Source organism: Catharus ustulatus, chromosome 25, assembly GCF_009819885.2.
Source record: "Catharus ustulatus isolate bCatUst1 chromosome 25, bCatUst1.pri.v2, whole genome shotgun sequence".
NCBI lineage: Eukaryota > Metazoa > Chordata > Aves > Passeriformes > Turdidae > Catharus > Catharus ustulatus.
The window spans coordinates 5,414,447-5,430,957 of record NC_046245.1 but is presented as its reverse complement, the minus strand read 5'-3'; the positions used below and the strand labels follow the sequence as shown (position 1 = coordinate 5,430,957).

The 16,511-nt window shown below is 53.4% G+C and overlaps 1 protein-coding gene across 1 annotated transcript in view; it reads right to left on the bottom strand.

The window, feature by feature from the left end:
• The window catches only part of CACNA1S (calcium voltage-gated channel subunit alpha1 S), a 44,070-nt gene extending 33,414 nt beyond the window's left edge, over nucleotides 1-10,656 (bottom strand). The window contains 2 exon segments of the mRNA XM_042779973.1: nucleotides 6,923-7,028; nucleotides 10,496-10,656. Of these exon segments, the coding sequence (XP_042635907.1) occupies nucleotides 6,923-7,028; nucleotides 10,496-10,656 (267 nt within the window).
• Between the last annotated feature and the right edge of the window lie 5,855 nt (nucleotides 10,657-16,511).

The window sequence follows — 16,511 nt, the reverse complement described above, 5'->3', positions numbered from 1 at the left end:
TGGCTGCGACGAGATCTTCTCTTCCTCTTCTCTTCCTCTTCTCTTCCTCTTCTCTTCTCTTCCTCTTCTCTTCTCTTCTCTTCTCTTCTCTTCTCTTCTCTTCTCTTCTCTTCTCTTCTCTTCTCTTCTCTTCTCTTCTCTTCCTCTTCTCTTCCTCTTCTCTTCCTCTTCTCTTCCTCTTCTCTTCCTCTTCTCTTCCTCTTCTCTTCCTCTTCTCTTCTCTTCTCTTCTCTTCTCTTCTCTTCTCTTCTCTTCTCTTCTCTTCTCTTCTCTTCTCTTCTCTTCTCTTCTCTTCTCTTCTCTTCTCTTCTCTTCTCTTCTCTCCTCTCCTCTTCTCTTCTCTTCCTCTTTTCATAAACACCCCCAGCTGTCCCAGCCTGGCTCCAGAGCAGAGGGGCTCCCTCCAGCCCTGGGAGCACCTTTGTGTCTTTCTCTGGACCTACCTCAACAGGTCCTTCCTGTGCTGGGACCCTGAGTAGAAGGTAGCAGAGCAGAGGGGCACAACCCCCAGCACTTCCTGCTTCCCTCACTGCTGTGGGGTGGCTTTTTGGGCTGTGATCAAGCACAGTACTGGCAATTAAACTTACATGGCTCCAATGCAATGGCATGAGCCAGGGCAAACTTAGTGCAGTCTCCTAAGAGCAGCAAGAAGCAGCTGAAGGATATTTCATGCTGGCAGACCTCACACTAGGTCAAGGACCACATGTCCCACACTGCACAACCCTCTTCCTGTGCCCAGGCTGATTTGAGAAGGAATCAGCCACGTGTGTCCTCCAGGCCTGTGCAGGTCAGCACAGGGGCTGCACCCATGGCCCAGTCACCACCCTGTGCCCATGCCATGAGGGCCACGCTGCAGAGCCTGCACACCAGGCCATGCCATGGACAGACAGCTCTGCTGGAAGTCCTGGCCAGCTTCTAGCACCTGGGACCCACTCTGTGCCACTGCTACCCACTGTCCCCTCCTAGCCCAGAATCACAGCTGGCTCCCCACTCTGGGATGCTCAGGGCAGGGCACAGGTCTGTCTGGCACTGCTGGGATGGGGGGTACAAAGAGCCAAAAAAAACACTAAGAAAAGATACAGGTCAGTGTAACACACGGGGCTCCACACATGCTCCAGCCATGCCTGGGCACACAGGAACTTGACTCATGGTGCTGGAAGAGCCATGGGGCAGCAGGGTGACAGCTGATGCGACACAGTGACACGGTCCCAGCCTGCTCAGCATCCTCAGCTCCCAGCCCCAGCAGGCACACAGGACTCTGGAATGAGCCCCACCTTTATGTCCCTGGACATGGGCCCCAGGGAGGAGGGCAAGCAGGGCTTGAATGAAGTTTCCCAGCTGGGCAGAGTGGGGGATAGGTGGTGAGGGCACAACATGGCCACAACACAGATGGAGAGAGCTAGAGGAGAGCTAAACTGCATCCCTGCTACATCCCTGCAACGAGACCTCACAGCCCTCACACTGCCCCCTGACTCCTCCAAACTGTCCCCAGCCTCCATGCCTTTTGCTCCTGTACCATCAGCCCTGTACCTCCTGAGCCTCCCAGTCCCAGCTAGGCCCTGCTCCCCTTTTGCCCTGCAGCTCCATCCCACCCTAATAAAAACACTTTTTGTAGGAGCACCAATGTGCTGGCCAGGACACATGCACAGACTGTCAGCACCAGGACATGCACGGCAAGGAGCTGCATTGCTGAAGTCTTTCTAAGCCCTTTGTAAACATAAAACATACCTAAAGGTATTCCCCAGAGGTTTGCAGCAACCATCCTCTGCAAAACAGAACAGATCAGTGTCCTTCTCCTATTCTCCTGGGTGGAGGTGAATGAAATTCTACAGATGTGAGGCAGAGAAGGGGGCAGGACAGGTAATGTATGGGAATATGTTTACAGCAATCTCACAGGATCCCCTTCCTTTGGAAAACAAGATGAAGATGAGGGCTGGGAGCCAAGGAAGTTTCCCCTGAGTGGTGGGAAACTCTGGCACTTGCCTTGGGAAGGGCACAGTAGGAGGCAGGCAGGGTTTGGGACAAGGAAGAGACATCAAGAGAAACACTTCTGCTGTACACAATGGTGTCTGTCATGGCACTGGAGTACTTGGGATGGGAAGACATGTGGGAAAGAATTTGGGAGAGTTTTTGAATTGTTTGCACAGATTTTTTAGAGAAAGTAGCCGATCATCTCCAGAGGTCACTCCACCCCTAGCTGCTCTGCAATGCTGTGACTTTCCTGCCACAGTCTCCAGCCACAGCTCCTCCTTCCCCACAAACAAGAGACATCCCAGGGCTGCAGCAAGAGGAACCAGAGAAGCCATAACCCCCCTACAGCAGCCACGAGAGCACAGAGTGGCCAGGTCCTGCAAGTTGCTCTCCATCGCATCTCCCTCACTGGCTGTGCAGAGCTCCTCAGTGCTTCACATCACACCAGCTGTGCCACAACTGTTCCAGTGCCTGTGAACCTTGGTTCTTCCTGAGGTTCTCCCTGGATTAGATGCCATAGGTCTGCTTGGTTTGAAAAGGCTTTGGTGGGTGCTAGCTCACTCACCAGAAGGATTTGGTGGCAGTAGGAGCAAGGGCTCGGTGATTCCTGTCAGACCTGGGGTGTGGAGAGCCCAGCTGGAGGAACAGAAATCTCGAGCAGCTGCAGCCAACTCAGCCTTCTGCAGGGCTGGGAGCAGAGGGGCAGCAAGGCCCTAACAAGGAAGCCTTGCCATGGAGCTGGGCACCACAGGATGGGATGGAGCAGGGTAGGGAGGCTGCACTGCTGTCAGGACTGCACTCAGGACAAGAGAGGGGTGAGCTCTGCTGGCCCACCTGGAGACGGACATGAGAGGGGCCTGGCTCATCTGCCTACCCAACCCCAGGGTGACCACAGAGATGGCCAGGACACAAGCTGGGCAGGATGCCAGCCCTCAGCAGTGGCTCCAGGCCAGAGTGAGGGGAAGGAGGGAGGCAGGAGCAGCTCCCACAGCTGCATGTGCACCCCTCCAGGTGCCAGTACAGAGCAGAAGAGTTTCTGCAGTTTGATCGAGCTGTGCATGCAGACATGCAGGAGTGCTGCCCATTGTCACAGCTGTTGGAAGGCTCCAGGAGATCCAGGGTGACCCCAAGCTCTAGGAAAGCCACATGCAATCACGACTGTCCTGCAGCAAGGAACCCATTCCAACCTCCGGGCACAGGGCCCAAGAGTTCTTGAAAACCAGCAATGGGCAGCAAAGTCCACCCAGGGACTGTGGGCCACAGGTCAGCTGCCCAAAAGCAACTGTTCCAGTGTTCCTGAGACAGCCACAGCACAGCCCTGAAGTGACAGACTTTGTGCAGGCTCAAAGGTAATTACAGCTCCCCGGAGCAGAGGAAAATCTGGGACTCCTGTACTGCATCAGACACCCACATCCCTGTCACTGAATTGTACCTGGGGCTTTGAAAACACAGGAATATCCCTGTCACTGAATTGTACCTGGGGCTTTGAAAACACAGGAATTCCCTAACCCCAGGGCTGAGATACAGCCCCAAATGGTTGGATTTTCAGAAGCATACTCCTTGACACCAAACATTCATGCAACTTAAAACACCTAAAGCCTAAAACACCTAAAGCCATTATGTGTGACACCAGCAGCATGTCTGCACACAGGCCATTACCTGTGCTACTTAAATTGTTTTCTTGACACTTTGAGCTCCAGCTCTGTCCCCCACTCCCTAGACCCCACCTGACACTCCTACAAAGCCCATAGGACTCAGGACAGCTGCTGTTTGGTGGTCTGAAAGGTTGGCCTCCCTCCAAGCAGTACCCTGGAGTCCCCCTGATGGGGAAAAACTGAAAAGAAAGTTAGCTTTAAATTGACAGACAGTACATTTAAATATTAGGAGAAAAACTGTTCCCTGTGAGGGTGGGCAGTCCCTGGCACAGGGTGCCCAGAGAAGCTGTGGCTGCCCCTGGACCCCTGGAAGTGTCCAAGGCCAGGCTGGGTGGGGTTTGGAGCAACCTGGGACAGTGGAAGGTGTCCCTGCCCATGGCAGGAGGGTAGAACGAGCCTTCTGACCCAAACTATAATACAATTCTGTGGTTCTATGACAACCAGGTGTTTCAGTGTGTGCAGCATGTCCAACACCACCCACTGCAGCTGCAGAAATGGCTCAGCTGCCCTGGGAGATGAACTGCACTCTAAATTTGACTTTATTTCTTCACAGAGGTCAGGCAGCCAGGTAACATAGAGCCATCTGTATTTTCTTGGTTGAATCCCTGTGAATAGCCTGCCTTGCTAAACACTCTGAAGCTGCTTGCTCCTGGAGTAAGGTTTCCAGTGAAAAAACAGTGGATTTGAAACTCTGGAAACTCAAGTAAAAGTGAAAATAAATGCTGTGAATTATTAACAAGTTGAAAGGGCAAAATCATTTCATCTGGGTTGAAGAAAATATTTTGATTCTGTTAGAAAAAGACAAAATCAGATACAAACAGGATTAAAAAAAAAAAAAAGCCTTCTGGAACAGAAGAAATCTAATATAGAAAGAATAACAATGAAATGTGTTGAAATTAAAATACTGTACTTCTAGGATAAAGCAAAATGTTTTCTTGGAAAATTTATGGTTATGGTTATTTCATTTCATTATTTTCATTTTTATGGTATTTCATTTTTTCACCCTCCCCTCAAAAAAATGAGTTCTGATTAACCAAGTTTTCTTGAGACTAATTCTAAACCTAGTGTAAACTCTGACTGCAGCTCTTCCCTGTGTGGAAACACCCAGTGGCTGCTCTGCAGGTTTTCCAATCTTGCAGAAGGCAGTGGCAGCAGAGGTTCCCTAGGAATCCTCTCTTCCTGAGACTCTCCTTGAGATGCCTTAGGATTTCAGGATTTTATAATTTTCATGTATTTGTAACCCTACAATTCTTTAGTGTACAACTCTAAACTCCATATCCAGTGTCACTGCTGCTCTCCCATTTTGGGCAGACACAACAATTCCTCTCTGGGCTGGGAATCAAGGACACCTCACTGCCTCAGGCCCTGAGAAATGTAAACAAAAGTGAGTTTGGGGAGCAAACTTGGGGTAAATGAATCCATTACCTGAAGCTGCAATTGGAAAATTACCCCCCAATATGCAAATAGACCAAACTTATAAAAGTGTAAAAACCTGTGAACCCATGGTCCATTTTTGGGTGTAGCCCCTGAGGGGGCTTTGTATGCCCTAAATGTACCTGAAGGCCCTTCAATAAATATAATTGCTTTTTATTGTCTTAATTTTGTCTGGCCTCTGTTTTTAGGTAGCCCCACAAGGCATCACCTGCTGGATGTGATCTCAGCTTTAAAGCAGAGTGGCTGTCCATGCTCTGCAGTTCCCTGAAGGGAGCTGGGGCTGGGCCCTGCACACCCCTCAGCAGTGAGCTCTGATGAGAGGGAACCCCAGTCCTGCCCCACAAACAACGTGGGGACACGTCCTCCCTGCCCTGATGCAGTTTCCCCTCATACACTTTGCCTTCTCAATAATTTCAATGGTTTTTTTTATAAACTCAACCTTCTCCAGAGAGGATTGTGCAATGGAGAGACAGAAAAGGGACAGGGAGAGATTAAACACATCACAGCATCTCTGTGCTGCAGGAAAATGCCTCAGCAAGTCGTTCTTCACTCCCCAGGTGATGGGTACCTGGATAAACTCTCAGCTGGGTTTGCTCCTACAAAACCATCAGAACATGGTGACAAAGGGACACAAGCAGGAGTAGAGAACAGCAGCCCAGGGCTACCTGGCTCTTGATACCTATTGGTGTGGCAACAGGCTGAAACATCCCCCAGTAGGGTATAGCATAAGTAATCTAACATACAAGAAATAAAAACAGATGGAATTTCATTTATGCAACGAATTTCCATCACTTGGTCCTTGCCTATGTGCCTCTTGCTCATGGAAAAGCTCCTGGGGCAGCATCAGCCCCTCTGGGAGCCCTGTGAGGCCAGTGCCACTCCATCCCCTCATCCCCACACACACCTGGCCTTCCCCAGCTCTGCCCTCTCAGGTCTCAGCCACATCCCAAGCCCTGTCCCAGAGGGAAGCCCCCATCCCCACTGTCCCATCTCCTGCTTCCCATGGCCAGCCTGCCCCAGCTTTGCCTCTTTAACCTCTCCCCTGAGATAACTGCACCTACCAAAGCCTGCTGTGCCCCCTGGCCAGGGAAGAAACCAAAACCAGTCCTAGGGGTTAGGGAGGCTGGTCAGACCAGCCAGGAGCTGAAGGAACACCTCAGGAATTAACCCTCCATGGCCATCTACCCTGAGGAGTCCCAAAACCAGCAGGAGAGAACATCTCATCCAAGGGGGTTTGATGTTTTGGTTCAGCCATCATACTCAGACTCTCAATGGAAATCAATGTGGATTGAACCACAGTTGGGATCTGAAGAGTACAAAGGAGCGGCAAACTAAAAATAGTGTAAACTGTTCATCTGGGTCACATCAAAACATCACATTCCAGGAAAACTGGAGCAACTGTGGAAGAATATGGAATAATGATTGGAAAGGAGTAACCTTTCGGCCTAACAGAAACAGGACTTTCCCCCTCTTAAACAAAAATTAAGAAAATTAAAATACAGTCTTGAGAGAAAAGGTCAGAGAAAAAATATTCCAAAATGCTGAGACAAACCCTTCGAGCCTTTCTGGAACAGGATGTTTCCTTTTGAAAGTGTGATTTTAAAAAAAAAGAGGAAAATTTTTTTTGCATCAATTCTTCCTTCATGTGTACTCCACACACAACCTGCTGCCTTTGATCTCAACCCAGAGTTGGTTTCAGCCCCTCTGAAAATCCATTTTGCTGTCACTTCTTCCCACCCGTTTGGCTGGAGCAGCACTGCCTGACCCCAGCTGGCCCCAGAGCAGCTCTGGCACCTTGCAGCCGTGTCCCAGCAGCTGCACAGAGCCTCGGGGCTGCAGGAAGGGCTCCAGCTGCTCCTTACCAGGCTGGAGTTGGCGATGTTGGTGTCATCCTCAGGCATGGGCAGGTAGATGGCCAGAGCAACACAGTTGGCAAAGATGGTGAGGAGGATGATGATCTCGAAGGGTCTAAGAGGAAGCGTTAAGGAGTGCAGACAGGAATGCAAAAGCAGGAATAACCCCACCCCTGCCCTGCCCTGTCCTGTCTTGCCTGGGTGGTGTGGAGATACAACCCCCATGGGGGCAGAGCACAGAGAGAGCAGCCAGACCTCAGCCTCAGCACATCCCTGGGTGCTGCAGGGCACTCAGTACACGGCCACTGCAGAGGTCAGCTTGGACACAGGACAAAGGGATGGCAGAGCTGGCAGTTCCCCCTCCTCACCCCTCAGTGACCCGCCCTGAAGGGTCAGGAGCCATTTGCAGAATGTAGGCACTGACCCTAAGCATCCCCCTCCAGAGCAGGCAGGTCCTGGCTCCCTCTGCACTCAGCGTCCATGAGGGAGACTCCTGCTGCTGGGGTCTCACATGGGCTGCATCCCAGCTGAGGGTTTCCAGGGGTAGGGCAGCTCGTGCAGGGGCTCTCCTGGCAGAACATCCCCAGTGTCCCTACAGCCTTGGTGGCCCAGTACAGGCAGTGCTGCTGTGGCTGTCCCAGGTGTGCCAGGGGCTGGCAGTGAGCACAGCACTCAGCCTGAGGACTGTCCCACCCCTTCAAGGTACAGACTGTGCTCTTTGGGCCCTGTGGCATCTCAGAATGAAAGGAGTCACTTTATCATTTCCCCATGGAGACCCTGGGACAGGCACTTGGTCTCTCCTGCTGCTGTCACTGCTTTGCTTGGGCCTTGGGCAAGCCTCAGCTCTCACCTCCTGAAGCCTCCAAAGAGCTCAGACTATGTCTCCATGGCCTCATTTGCAGCCAGGCTCTCCTGCAGGGGTCCCCACTCTCTGTTTCCCCCAGCATTATCCCTTGAGGGCTACCTTGGGCTCTGGTGGCCAGAGCAGTGTCCAGCCCAGTATTAGAGACCTGGGGAGCATGCTATCCACACCAGCCTGAGTGCTGGCTGGGTGCTGGGTGTCCTGGGCTCATCACAGGCTTTTTTTTTCTCCTTTTCTGAACCTCTCTATCCATCAACCTGATGACACTTTAAAAACTGAAGTCAGCTGGAAAAGCTGCTCTCCTTTGTGTCCAGGTAATGAGGCAGAGCCCAGGGGCTGGAGGCTTCCCTGCCTGCTTGGACAGGATAAGACAAGCCCTCCTTGAAGGGTGACCTCAACTGGAGTTCCTGTAACTGGAGCTGGAAGCCACTTGCTGCCTGTGAGTCTGTGAGTCTGGTACAGTTATGAGGCAGAAATGCAGTGGGACAGATTGAACTAAAACATAGAGATGTAGATGACTGGGTGTCTCTGCCTCCTGCCACTGTCTCAGAGCCTCAGCATCCTCCTCCTCTCCTTGTCTCACAATCTAACTTCTTTCTGTCCAGCATGCTCCCACCACACAACATCCAAGGGTCCCCACATCTGCCTTGCAGCAGGAATCAGAAATCTCTCTATCTTGCAGCTCTGTGGTCCTCCAGGGTCCCCAGAATCCTCACCCATCTGCCTTGAAGTTCTCCTGGCTACAAAATGACCTGAAATACCAGGGTGGTGTCACAAAGCAATACATGTCCCAACAACTATCAGGCTGCTGGACTGTCTTGCACACAACACCCAGAACATTCAGATTTCCTATTTCTTGAGATGTGAGCAAATTTCAGCACAAAACCCCTCTGCCCCAAGTCAGCCTTTCACCCTCTCTGAGCTGAGTGGAGTGATGGTCCCTACCCTTGAACTGCAAAAAGGTCCTGGCCCACTCCTGTTGCTCAGCTTTGTGCTCTGGTAGCGGCAGCTACACAGCAGAGATGGCCCAAGGAACAGGAATATGTGCTGCCACACAGAACCTGCAGCCTAGGTACCCCCACAGAAGAGGGTCACAGCTAATCTCCCCTTGGCAGCCTGCATGTCCCTGCAGACCATAATAACCCACAGGAACTGGAACGACCCGACCCTGTCGCCTTGCATTCCCTGATCCCTGAGTGAGGGCAGCCAGGTGCATCTGGGTATAAATACAGAGAGGCTCTGGAGAAACCTGATTCCCTGGATCATTTGTCCTGCCCAGGTCAGAACCACCTGCACATGCCACCTTTCTGTGGGGCACCCACTTGTGCCCTTCCAGAGCACTGATGAAGGGAAGACCCTCCCTGTGCTGTGCACTTGCTCTGTGCTGGCCCAGCAGGAAAAATGTGTCTGAGCATGCGGCAAGATGTAAATCCTATTTCCAGCTCTTCCCTTGCCACTCAGACATGCACACAAGTTTCTTCCTTACTCAGTGCCCATTTAAGACTCAGGCACAGTTCCTTTCTGTGTGCCCATAAAACCATCCTTTCTTTTGCCAGAGGCACAGAAAATGAGAACTCCCTGATTTTGGCTCTGCTCCCACTCCCCAGAGGACAGAGAGTCCCCTTGCATTAAAGGAATGAGATTTTAAACTCCAGCACTACCAGAGCTGTGAGCATGCCCTCATGCCTGCCAACAGGCTCCCTGAGCTTTGGACAAAGCAGCATCTCTGGGCAAGGCTTTGGTATCCCCACAGCAACACAGCCAGCCTAAGGTGACCAGGCCACCTCCTGCAGTAAAGCCTGGCTGGGGTGGGATCATCCTGCCAAGGCCAGGAACACACAGGTAAGGTTCAGCAACTGAAATGGGAAAAGTTGTGGTGGAAGAACTTGATTCTGTTCCCCAGTCCATCGTTTTTGTTACAGCCCAAATGTTTTGCTGGAATCAAAGTGAAATGTTTCATCTCTCACTCTCTTCCTTACATAAAATATAGGTGAACAAAGTGATAGTTCCTGGATGCATGGCAGAAACATTTTGGAATTTCTGAGTTACAATGCCCCAGTGAAACAGTCAGAAAGCAACACCCAAAACTACAACGCTAAGCCAAAGGCACAAAGAAAGACCATTCCTCTGAACAGTATCACCCACAAAAAGCTTTCACCTGTGACAGCAGAACCAGGGAGGGATGGGACAGGAGCTGAGGGGACAATGGTGTCAGCAAGGATGTGGGGGAGGCCCCCCACCAGGGCAGAGCACAGCTGTGGGGTCAGGAAAACACAAAGAGCCCTCCCAAGCAACTCACCATCCCCAAACCTCTCTCTCCAGAGTACCACACAGCCCCCAGGCTGACCCCATCCCCACACCCCAGGATGGGCACTGTGCCCCCTCCTGACACACCAAGCCCCCTCCCCCCTCAACAGGCTGTCCCCCATTTCTCCCCAGCACACAATGCACACAACGCCTTCACTCCCACAAGTGAATGTCCTCTGCCTGTCCCTGTCCCACCCCACCAAAGGCCCCATGGCCTGACCCACTCCTCAGCCCCAGCTTTCCCCACCAGCCTGTTCATGCCCCAGTTAGCACAGTGAGTGCCTCACTGCCTTCTGCAGGCCTGAGGAGACAGCCCAAGCCTGGCACAGGCTGGCAGCTCTCGTGCCCCAGCAGCCCTGCCATGCTCACAGGCACACACACACTGCTCCCCAGCCCCTGCAGCCAGAGGATACTTCCACTCCACGATGCTGATGCACGCCTTCCGCAGAGGGTTTTCCAGGGTCAAGCAGAACAGAGCCCTGGGTGGGCGAGGAGCTATTGGTGGTACCGGCTTCTTGGACTTCTCCTTCTGCTGCCTCTTCTTCACGTCACCCTGGGGAGAAGCGGGCTCCATGGTGTTGCTCCCCTAGCTGTCTCTTGCCCTCCTGCCCTGCAGTGGAGCCCCCCTTCCCCAGGTCCCAGCCAGCTGGAGCTCCTCTGGGTCTCTGTCTCCTCCGTGCAGCAGGGGAGGCGGTGGGGGAGTGGGGGCTGGAGCCTGCACTCGCATGTACAAACGCACAAACCATGAGTTTAAATTTAGATCCCGGCCTGACTCTGGGTGCTGTCCCAGCTCCTGAGGCAGCAGAAGGGCCCCTGCAGCTGTTCCCTCTTTACCCAGCACATGGGGAGCTGGGTGAGTGCTTGGCGTGCCACTGGCTGGGCTGGGGGTGGGACAAGCTGCCCCGGCTGGGCACTGTCTGTGACAGAGAAGTGTCTGTGTCCCAGGTCAGCTCTGTGCCCAGCACCTCCACCTGCACTGGGAAGCAGCCAGGCTGCCTGGGGACACATGTATTTGCTGAATCACATCATGCAGGGTGAGATGGAGAAGCCAGCTCTGGCCAGCTCCCAAGGAGTTTCCCTACTTCACCCCATCAGTCTCTTCTCTGCAGGATTTCACCTGCAGCTGGTGCACACTGGTCACCTGTGCTCTGGAACAGGGGATACTGCAGCTGCAGGGTCCATTTCACCCCAATCTCAGAGCTCCAGGGAATCATGGTGAGTCCAAAAAGTGCCTCAAGCTTGCATTTCTGGAGGCACAGAGGAAACCCTTGGCTGGCACCAGTCGCTTAAACAACCACTTGCTCAACTTTACAGAGGTAAGTCCTGCATGCAGGGTGTGGAGGATGTCTGGAGAGGTAGGAACCCAACAAGCCTAGGCCAGACTGTGCCCTGCTGGGCTTGGGAAAGCCTGACTGGGTGAATGATATGGTAAGCCCTGAGCTGAGATAAGGAGAGAGGCAGGTTATCAGCACCTGCCACAGCAGGGGACTGAGGCACCAGAAGTGTTATTCATGGGGGTTTTCCTGGGGTTTTCTAGACTGCCAGCAAACTAACTGCAGCGATCTAATTCCTCACAGTAATGTCCCACAGCAAATGGCATCCACAGATGTTACAGCTGTGACTGCCCAGCTGTGCCCCACTCCACCTCAGGCACCCCAGGGTGCTGCTCCACCCACGGGACTGTGCTGCCTTGCTCACAGCTTGCTTTCCTTGGCTTTGTGGGGTCATTCTACCTGGGAAGGAATTGCTTGCCAGCTGTGCTGAGGGCTAGCAAGGAGTGATAGGGGAGCCCACAGCAGGGAAAGCAACTCCTGCAGCTGCTCCAGCCTGTAGTGATGTACTTTGGAAGAGGATGCCCTTGGCTGTAAAGGGGTTCATAGAATCACAGAATGACTTGGGCTGGAGGGGACCTTATAGATTATCTCATCCCAACCTCTCTGCTGTGGCCAAGGCCACCTTCCACTAATTTAATTCCATTAAATTATCAATCTATCCCCTTCTCCCACTCTGCTGTGCAAATCAGAGTCAAATCATTTCTCCTGAAGGGTCCAGAGCCGTTTCCGTGTGAGACAGATCCCTCTTTTCACTCAGCTGTCATTTTCCCCCTAAACCCTAAGTGCAAGCCAGGAGCTATATTCCAGCTGCTGCGGGTGCAGCAGAGCCTGTCCGGGGACCGCAAGGCCGCGGGGCCCATCTAGCGGGGATCTGCAGAACGAACCAGGGAACTGGAGGAGGAAGGGCCGGGGCTGTGGAGGGAATCCCCGCAGCCTCTCCGGGCTTGCACAGCCAGAAGCTGCTCACCCAGGGCATCAAACCGGACCAGACCGACCCGGCACGGCTCACTGCACAGCTGCAGCACACCTGGCACAGCTGCAGCACAAACTGCACGGCTGCAGCACAAACTGCATGGCTGCAGCACACCTGACACAGCTGCAGTGGTCACTGCACGGCTGCAGCGCTCACTGCATGGCTGTAGCGCTCACTGCACAGCTGCAGCACACTGCATGGCTGCGGCACACCTGGCAGAGCTTCAGCGCTCACTGCACGGCTGCAGCACGCAGCCTGCTGGGCAGCGAGCGGCTCCACTCCGGTGCAATGCCTTCACAGCCATGCTCTTCTTCCTCGCACGCTGCGTGTCCCTCTCCGCTCCATCACCGCAGTGCGCGGCCTTGGGAAGGGTCTCAAAGGGACATGGGCACTTATGGGGTCTGACTCCCGCAGGTGCATCTCCTGCTGCCGTGCCGTGCCACGCCGTGCCGTGCCGTGCCTTGCCGTGCCGTGCAGAGCCGTGCCGTGCCGTGCCGTGCCAAAGCTGCCGCACGCTCTCTCCGGCCCGTGGTGCCGCTCGTTCGCCGCCGCTGCCGGCAGCACGCCTCCGCCCTGCCCTGGGTCCCGGAGCTGCTGCGGGTCCGGGCGGGTCCGGGGCCACGATCCCGGGAGCGGAGCAGGACTTCGGACCGCCTTTGGGTGGGAGGTGACGAAAGGGCAGCGAGTGCTGGTGGTTGCTGTGCCCGCAGCTGGAGAGATGCTGGGATAGCTGCCTGAGGTGCTGAGCTGGCTTCTGCACACCGTGTGTGCACATGGACCTGCATGCGTGTGGAGATGTGTGCTTGTGATTTTCCACTCAGGGGCTGATGTGCACACACATGTACACACCTATGGGTGTGTCCGTGTGTCTGTCTATACATGCACACACATGTACACACCTATGGGGATGTCCGTGTGTCTGTCTGTACATGCACACACATGTACACACATATGGACGGGTATGTCCGTGTGTCTGTCTGTACATGCACACACATGTACACACATATGGACGGGTATGTCCGTGTGTCTGTCTGTACATGCACACACGTACACACATATGGGGATGTCCATATGTCTGTCTGTACCTGCACACACATGTACACACATATGGATGGGTATGTCCATGTGTCTGTCTGTGCACACACATGTACACACATATGGGGATGTCCGTGTGTCTGTCTGTGCACACACACGTACACACATATGGGGATGTCTGTCTGTCTGTCTGTCTGTACATGTACACACATATGAGGATGTCCGTATGTCTGTCTGTACCTGCACACACAGGTACATAATCGGGTGTGCCCACTGGTGTCACAAGTGAATGGTCTGGGCTCTCAAATGTACTGGCAAAAAGCAGATTTAAATCCAGATTTGTGAAAGTGCAACTTAAGTGAGTTCAGTTATGATGTTCACCCTGTTACTGACTACATGGCTGAAATATGAGTAGGAAAAACGGATGGGAATCCATTTAGGATGATTTACATGGAGATTTACATGGAGACTGAGGATGCAAAAGGGTCAGGGTGCAAAAAGATAAAGGTGCAAAGGGGTTTAGCAGCACTCAATTATGGACTATTTAACAAATAAACATCAAATAGCATTTGCTATATTTTAACAGTGACTTAATAACAGACTCATGATAAAAGCATTCACAGCATAATCAATTCACACACATTCAGAGATGTGTACATCTGTACTGATCTGTGCAGAGGAATCTGCCAAAAACACCTCTCAGGTTCAGTGAAATATGTCACATCCCTTAGCAATTCTCAACAGGTGGGGGTTACACCTTGAGGAGTGTTGGGGATGGGGCAAAGAATGAAAACCAAAATAACATTGAAGGCAAAGAGATCATTAACCAATAGGAGATTGAATACTAAGAATTGTGTAATTTAAGACCAATGAACAGGAATTTCTTTGTATGTATAAATATGTGAAAAGTTTGGTAAAGAGGCGTGTGTGATATAATGAATTTCACTGCACAACCCGGGTATGTGGGGATGAAATAATTTCTGTTGCACATTCTGGCCAGAATAAAGTAATAAATTCTTTTTCTTATGACATCCTTCCCATCAAATCCAAGTTTCCATCCTGGCCATAGGCCAGGCTGGGAACAATGGTACCATTCTACTCAAGTTAGAACTCAGGTAAATGATTAACCAGGGGTGACATGGCTCGCTGTTATCCTTTGTTCTCCACACTGGTTGGTCGCAGAAGGTTTGTGTTACAGTCAGAATCATTCTCACCTTTACCATGCTCCAGGTACAGTCAGAGACACTTTACCACCAACTGGTACAAAGTGGTGCTTTAAGAACCTTTAAATGAAACAACACACACTTTGGAGATTATATTAGTATAGGAGGGAGTATAAAAGCTGGTCTTTATTACAGGCCTCCAGGAGCAGTTATGGAAAAATGTTCATGAAAGCCCACCCCCCACAGGGTGAACAGTTTTATAAGTTTAGCAAATTTGCATAATTGACTAGAATTCCCAATTAGAAGCACAGGGGATGAGGTAATTTCCGCTTCTGGTTCAAACCTGTGATGGGTTGATGCTGGCTATACACCAGCAGCACCAAAGAGAACCAGAGACCCAATCCCAGCCAGAATCAGGAACTCAGTAATAGCCAGAGCCATAGACCCAGTGACTCAGTCCCAATCCCAGTCCCTGTCCCAGTCCCAGTCCCAGTGCCCCAGTCCCAGTACCAGTGCCCCAGTCCCAGTACCAGTGCCCCAGTCCCGGTCCCAGTCCCAGTCCCGGTCCCAGTGCCCCCAGTACCAGTCCCAGACCCAGTCCCAGTCCCAGTGCCCCAGTCCCAGTCCCAGACCCAGTCCCAGCCCCGGTCCCAGTCCCAGTGCCAGTGCCCCAGTCCCAGTGCCAGTGCCCCAGTCCCAGTCCCAGTCCGAGTCCCAGTCCCGTTCCCAGTCCCAGTCCCAGTGCCCCAGTCCCAGTCCCGGTCCCAGTGCCTCAGTCCCAAGCCCAGTGCCCCAGTCCCAGTCCCAGTGCCCCAGTCCCCCAGTCCCAGTCCCAGTGCCCCAGTCCCAGACCCAGTGCTCCAGTCCCAGTGCCGCAGTCTCAGTCCCAGTGCCCCAGTTCCAGTCCCAGTCCCAGTCCCAGTCCCATTCCCAGTGCCCCAGTCCCAGTGCCCCAGTCCCAGTCCCAGTGCCCCAGTCCCAGTGCCCAGTCCCAGTCCCAGTGCCTCAGTCCCAGTCCCAGTGCCCCAGTCCCAGTCCCGGTCCCAGTGCCTCAGTCCCAAGCCCAGTGCCCCAGTCCCAGTCCCAGTGCCCCAGTCCCAGACCCAGTGCTCCAGTCCCAGTGCCGCAGTCTCAGTCCCAGTGCCCCAGTTCCAGTCCCAGTCCCAGTCCCAGTCCCATTCCCAGTGCCCCAGTCCCAGTGCCCCAGTCCCAGTCCCAGTGCCCCAATCCCAGTGCCCAGTCCCAGTCCCAGTGCCCCAGTCCCAGTCCCAGTCCCAGTCCCAGCCCAGACCAGGCTCTTTACGCCTCGCTGCAGTTCCCGGCTCCAGGCCAGGCAGAGGTGTGCAGTGATTTCCCCCCCTCCAACAGGGGGCGCTGTTGCAGTGAGTTCCCCCCTCCAGCAGGGGGCGCTCTGGGCCGGCCGTGCCTCCCTCACGCGGTAATGGCGGCGGGATGGCGGGCGATGGAGAAGGGGCTCCGTGCACACCCGGGGGGACAAACAAAATGCAGCAGGAACTCTGCAGCTGTAGCAGAGCTGCAGGGTGTCCTGGCAGGCACGGGATGCTGGGTTAAAGTGCAGCAGAAAAAACCGAAGCAATGGCAGAAAACAGCGGGGCTGGGCAGCGGCAGAGGGAAGGGAGATGGGGTTGGGGTCCCCTTCCCAGTGAAGTTGGGTGTTGGAAAGGTCCCAGTTCTTGAGAGCAAAGTCCCACCCATGATAAGGAGAAGCAGTGCAGGACAAAAACTCCACAGTGCTATCAAATCCTCTGGGCAGCAGCAGTCCCGCACCAAAACTCCACCTGTCTCCACTCTGATCCGGGAGAGAGAGTGCAAGAGAGCAGAGCTTCACCCTGATCCCCCAGCCAAAATCTCACATAGTCCCTGCCCTTCCCAAGAGAAGCCCCCAGCTAAGAGACTGGAGCAA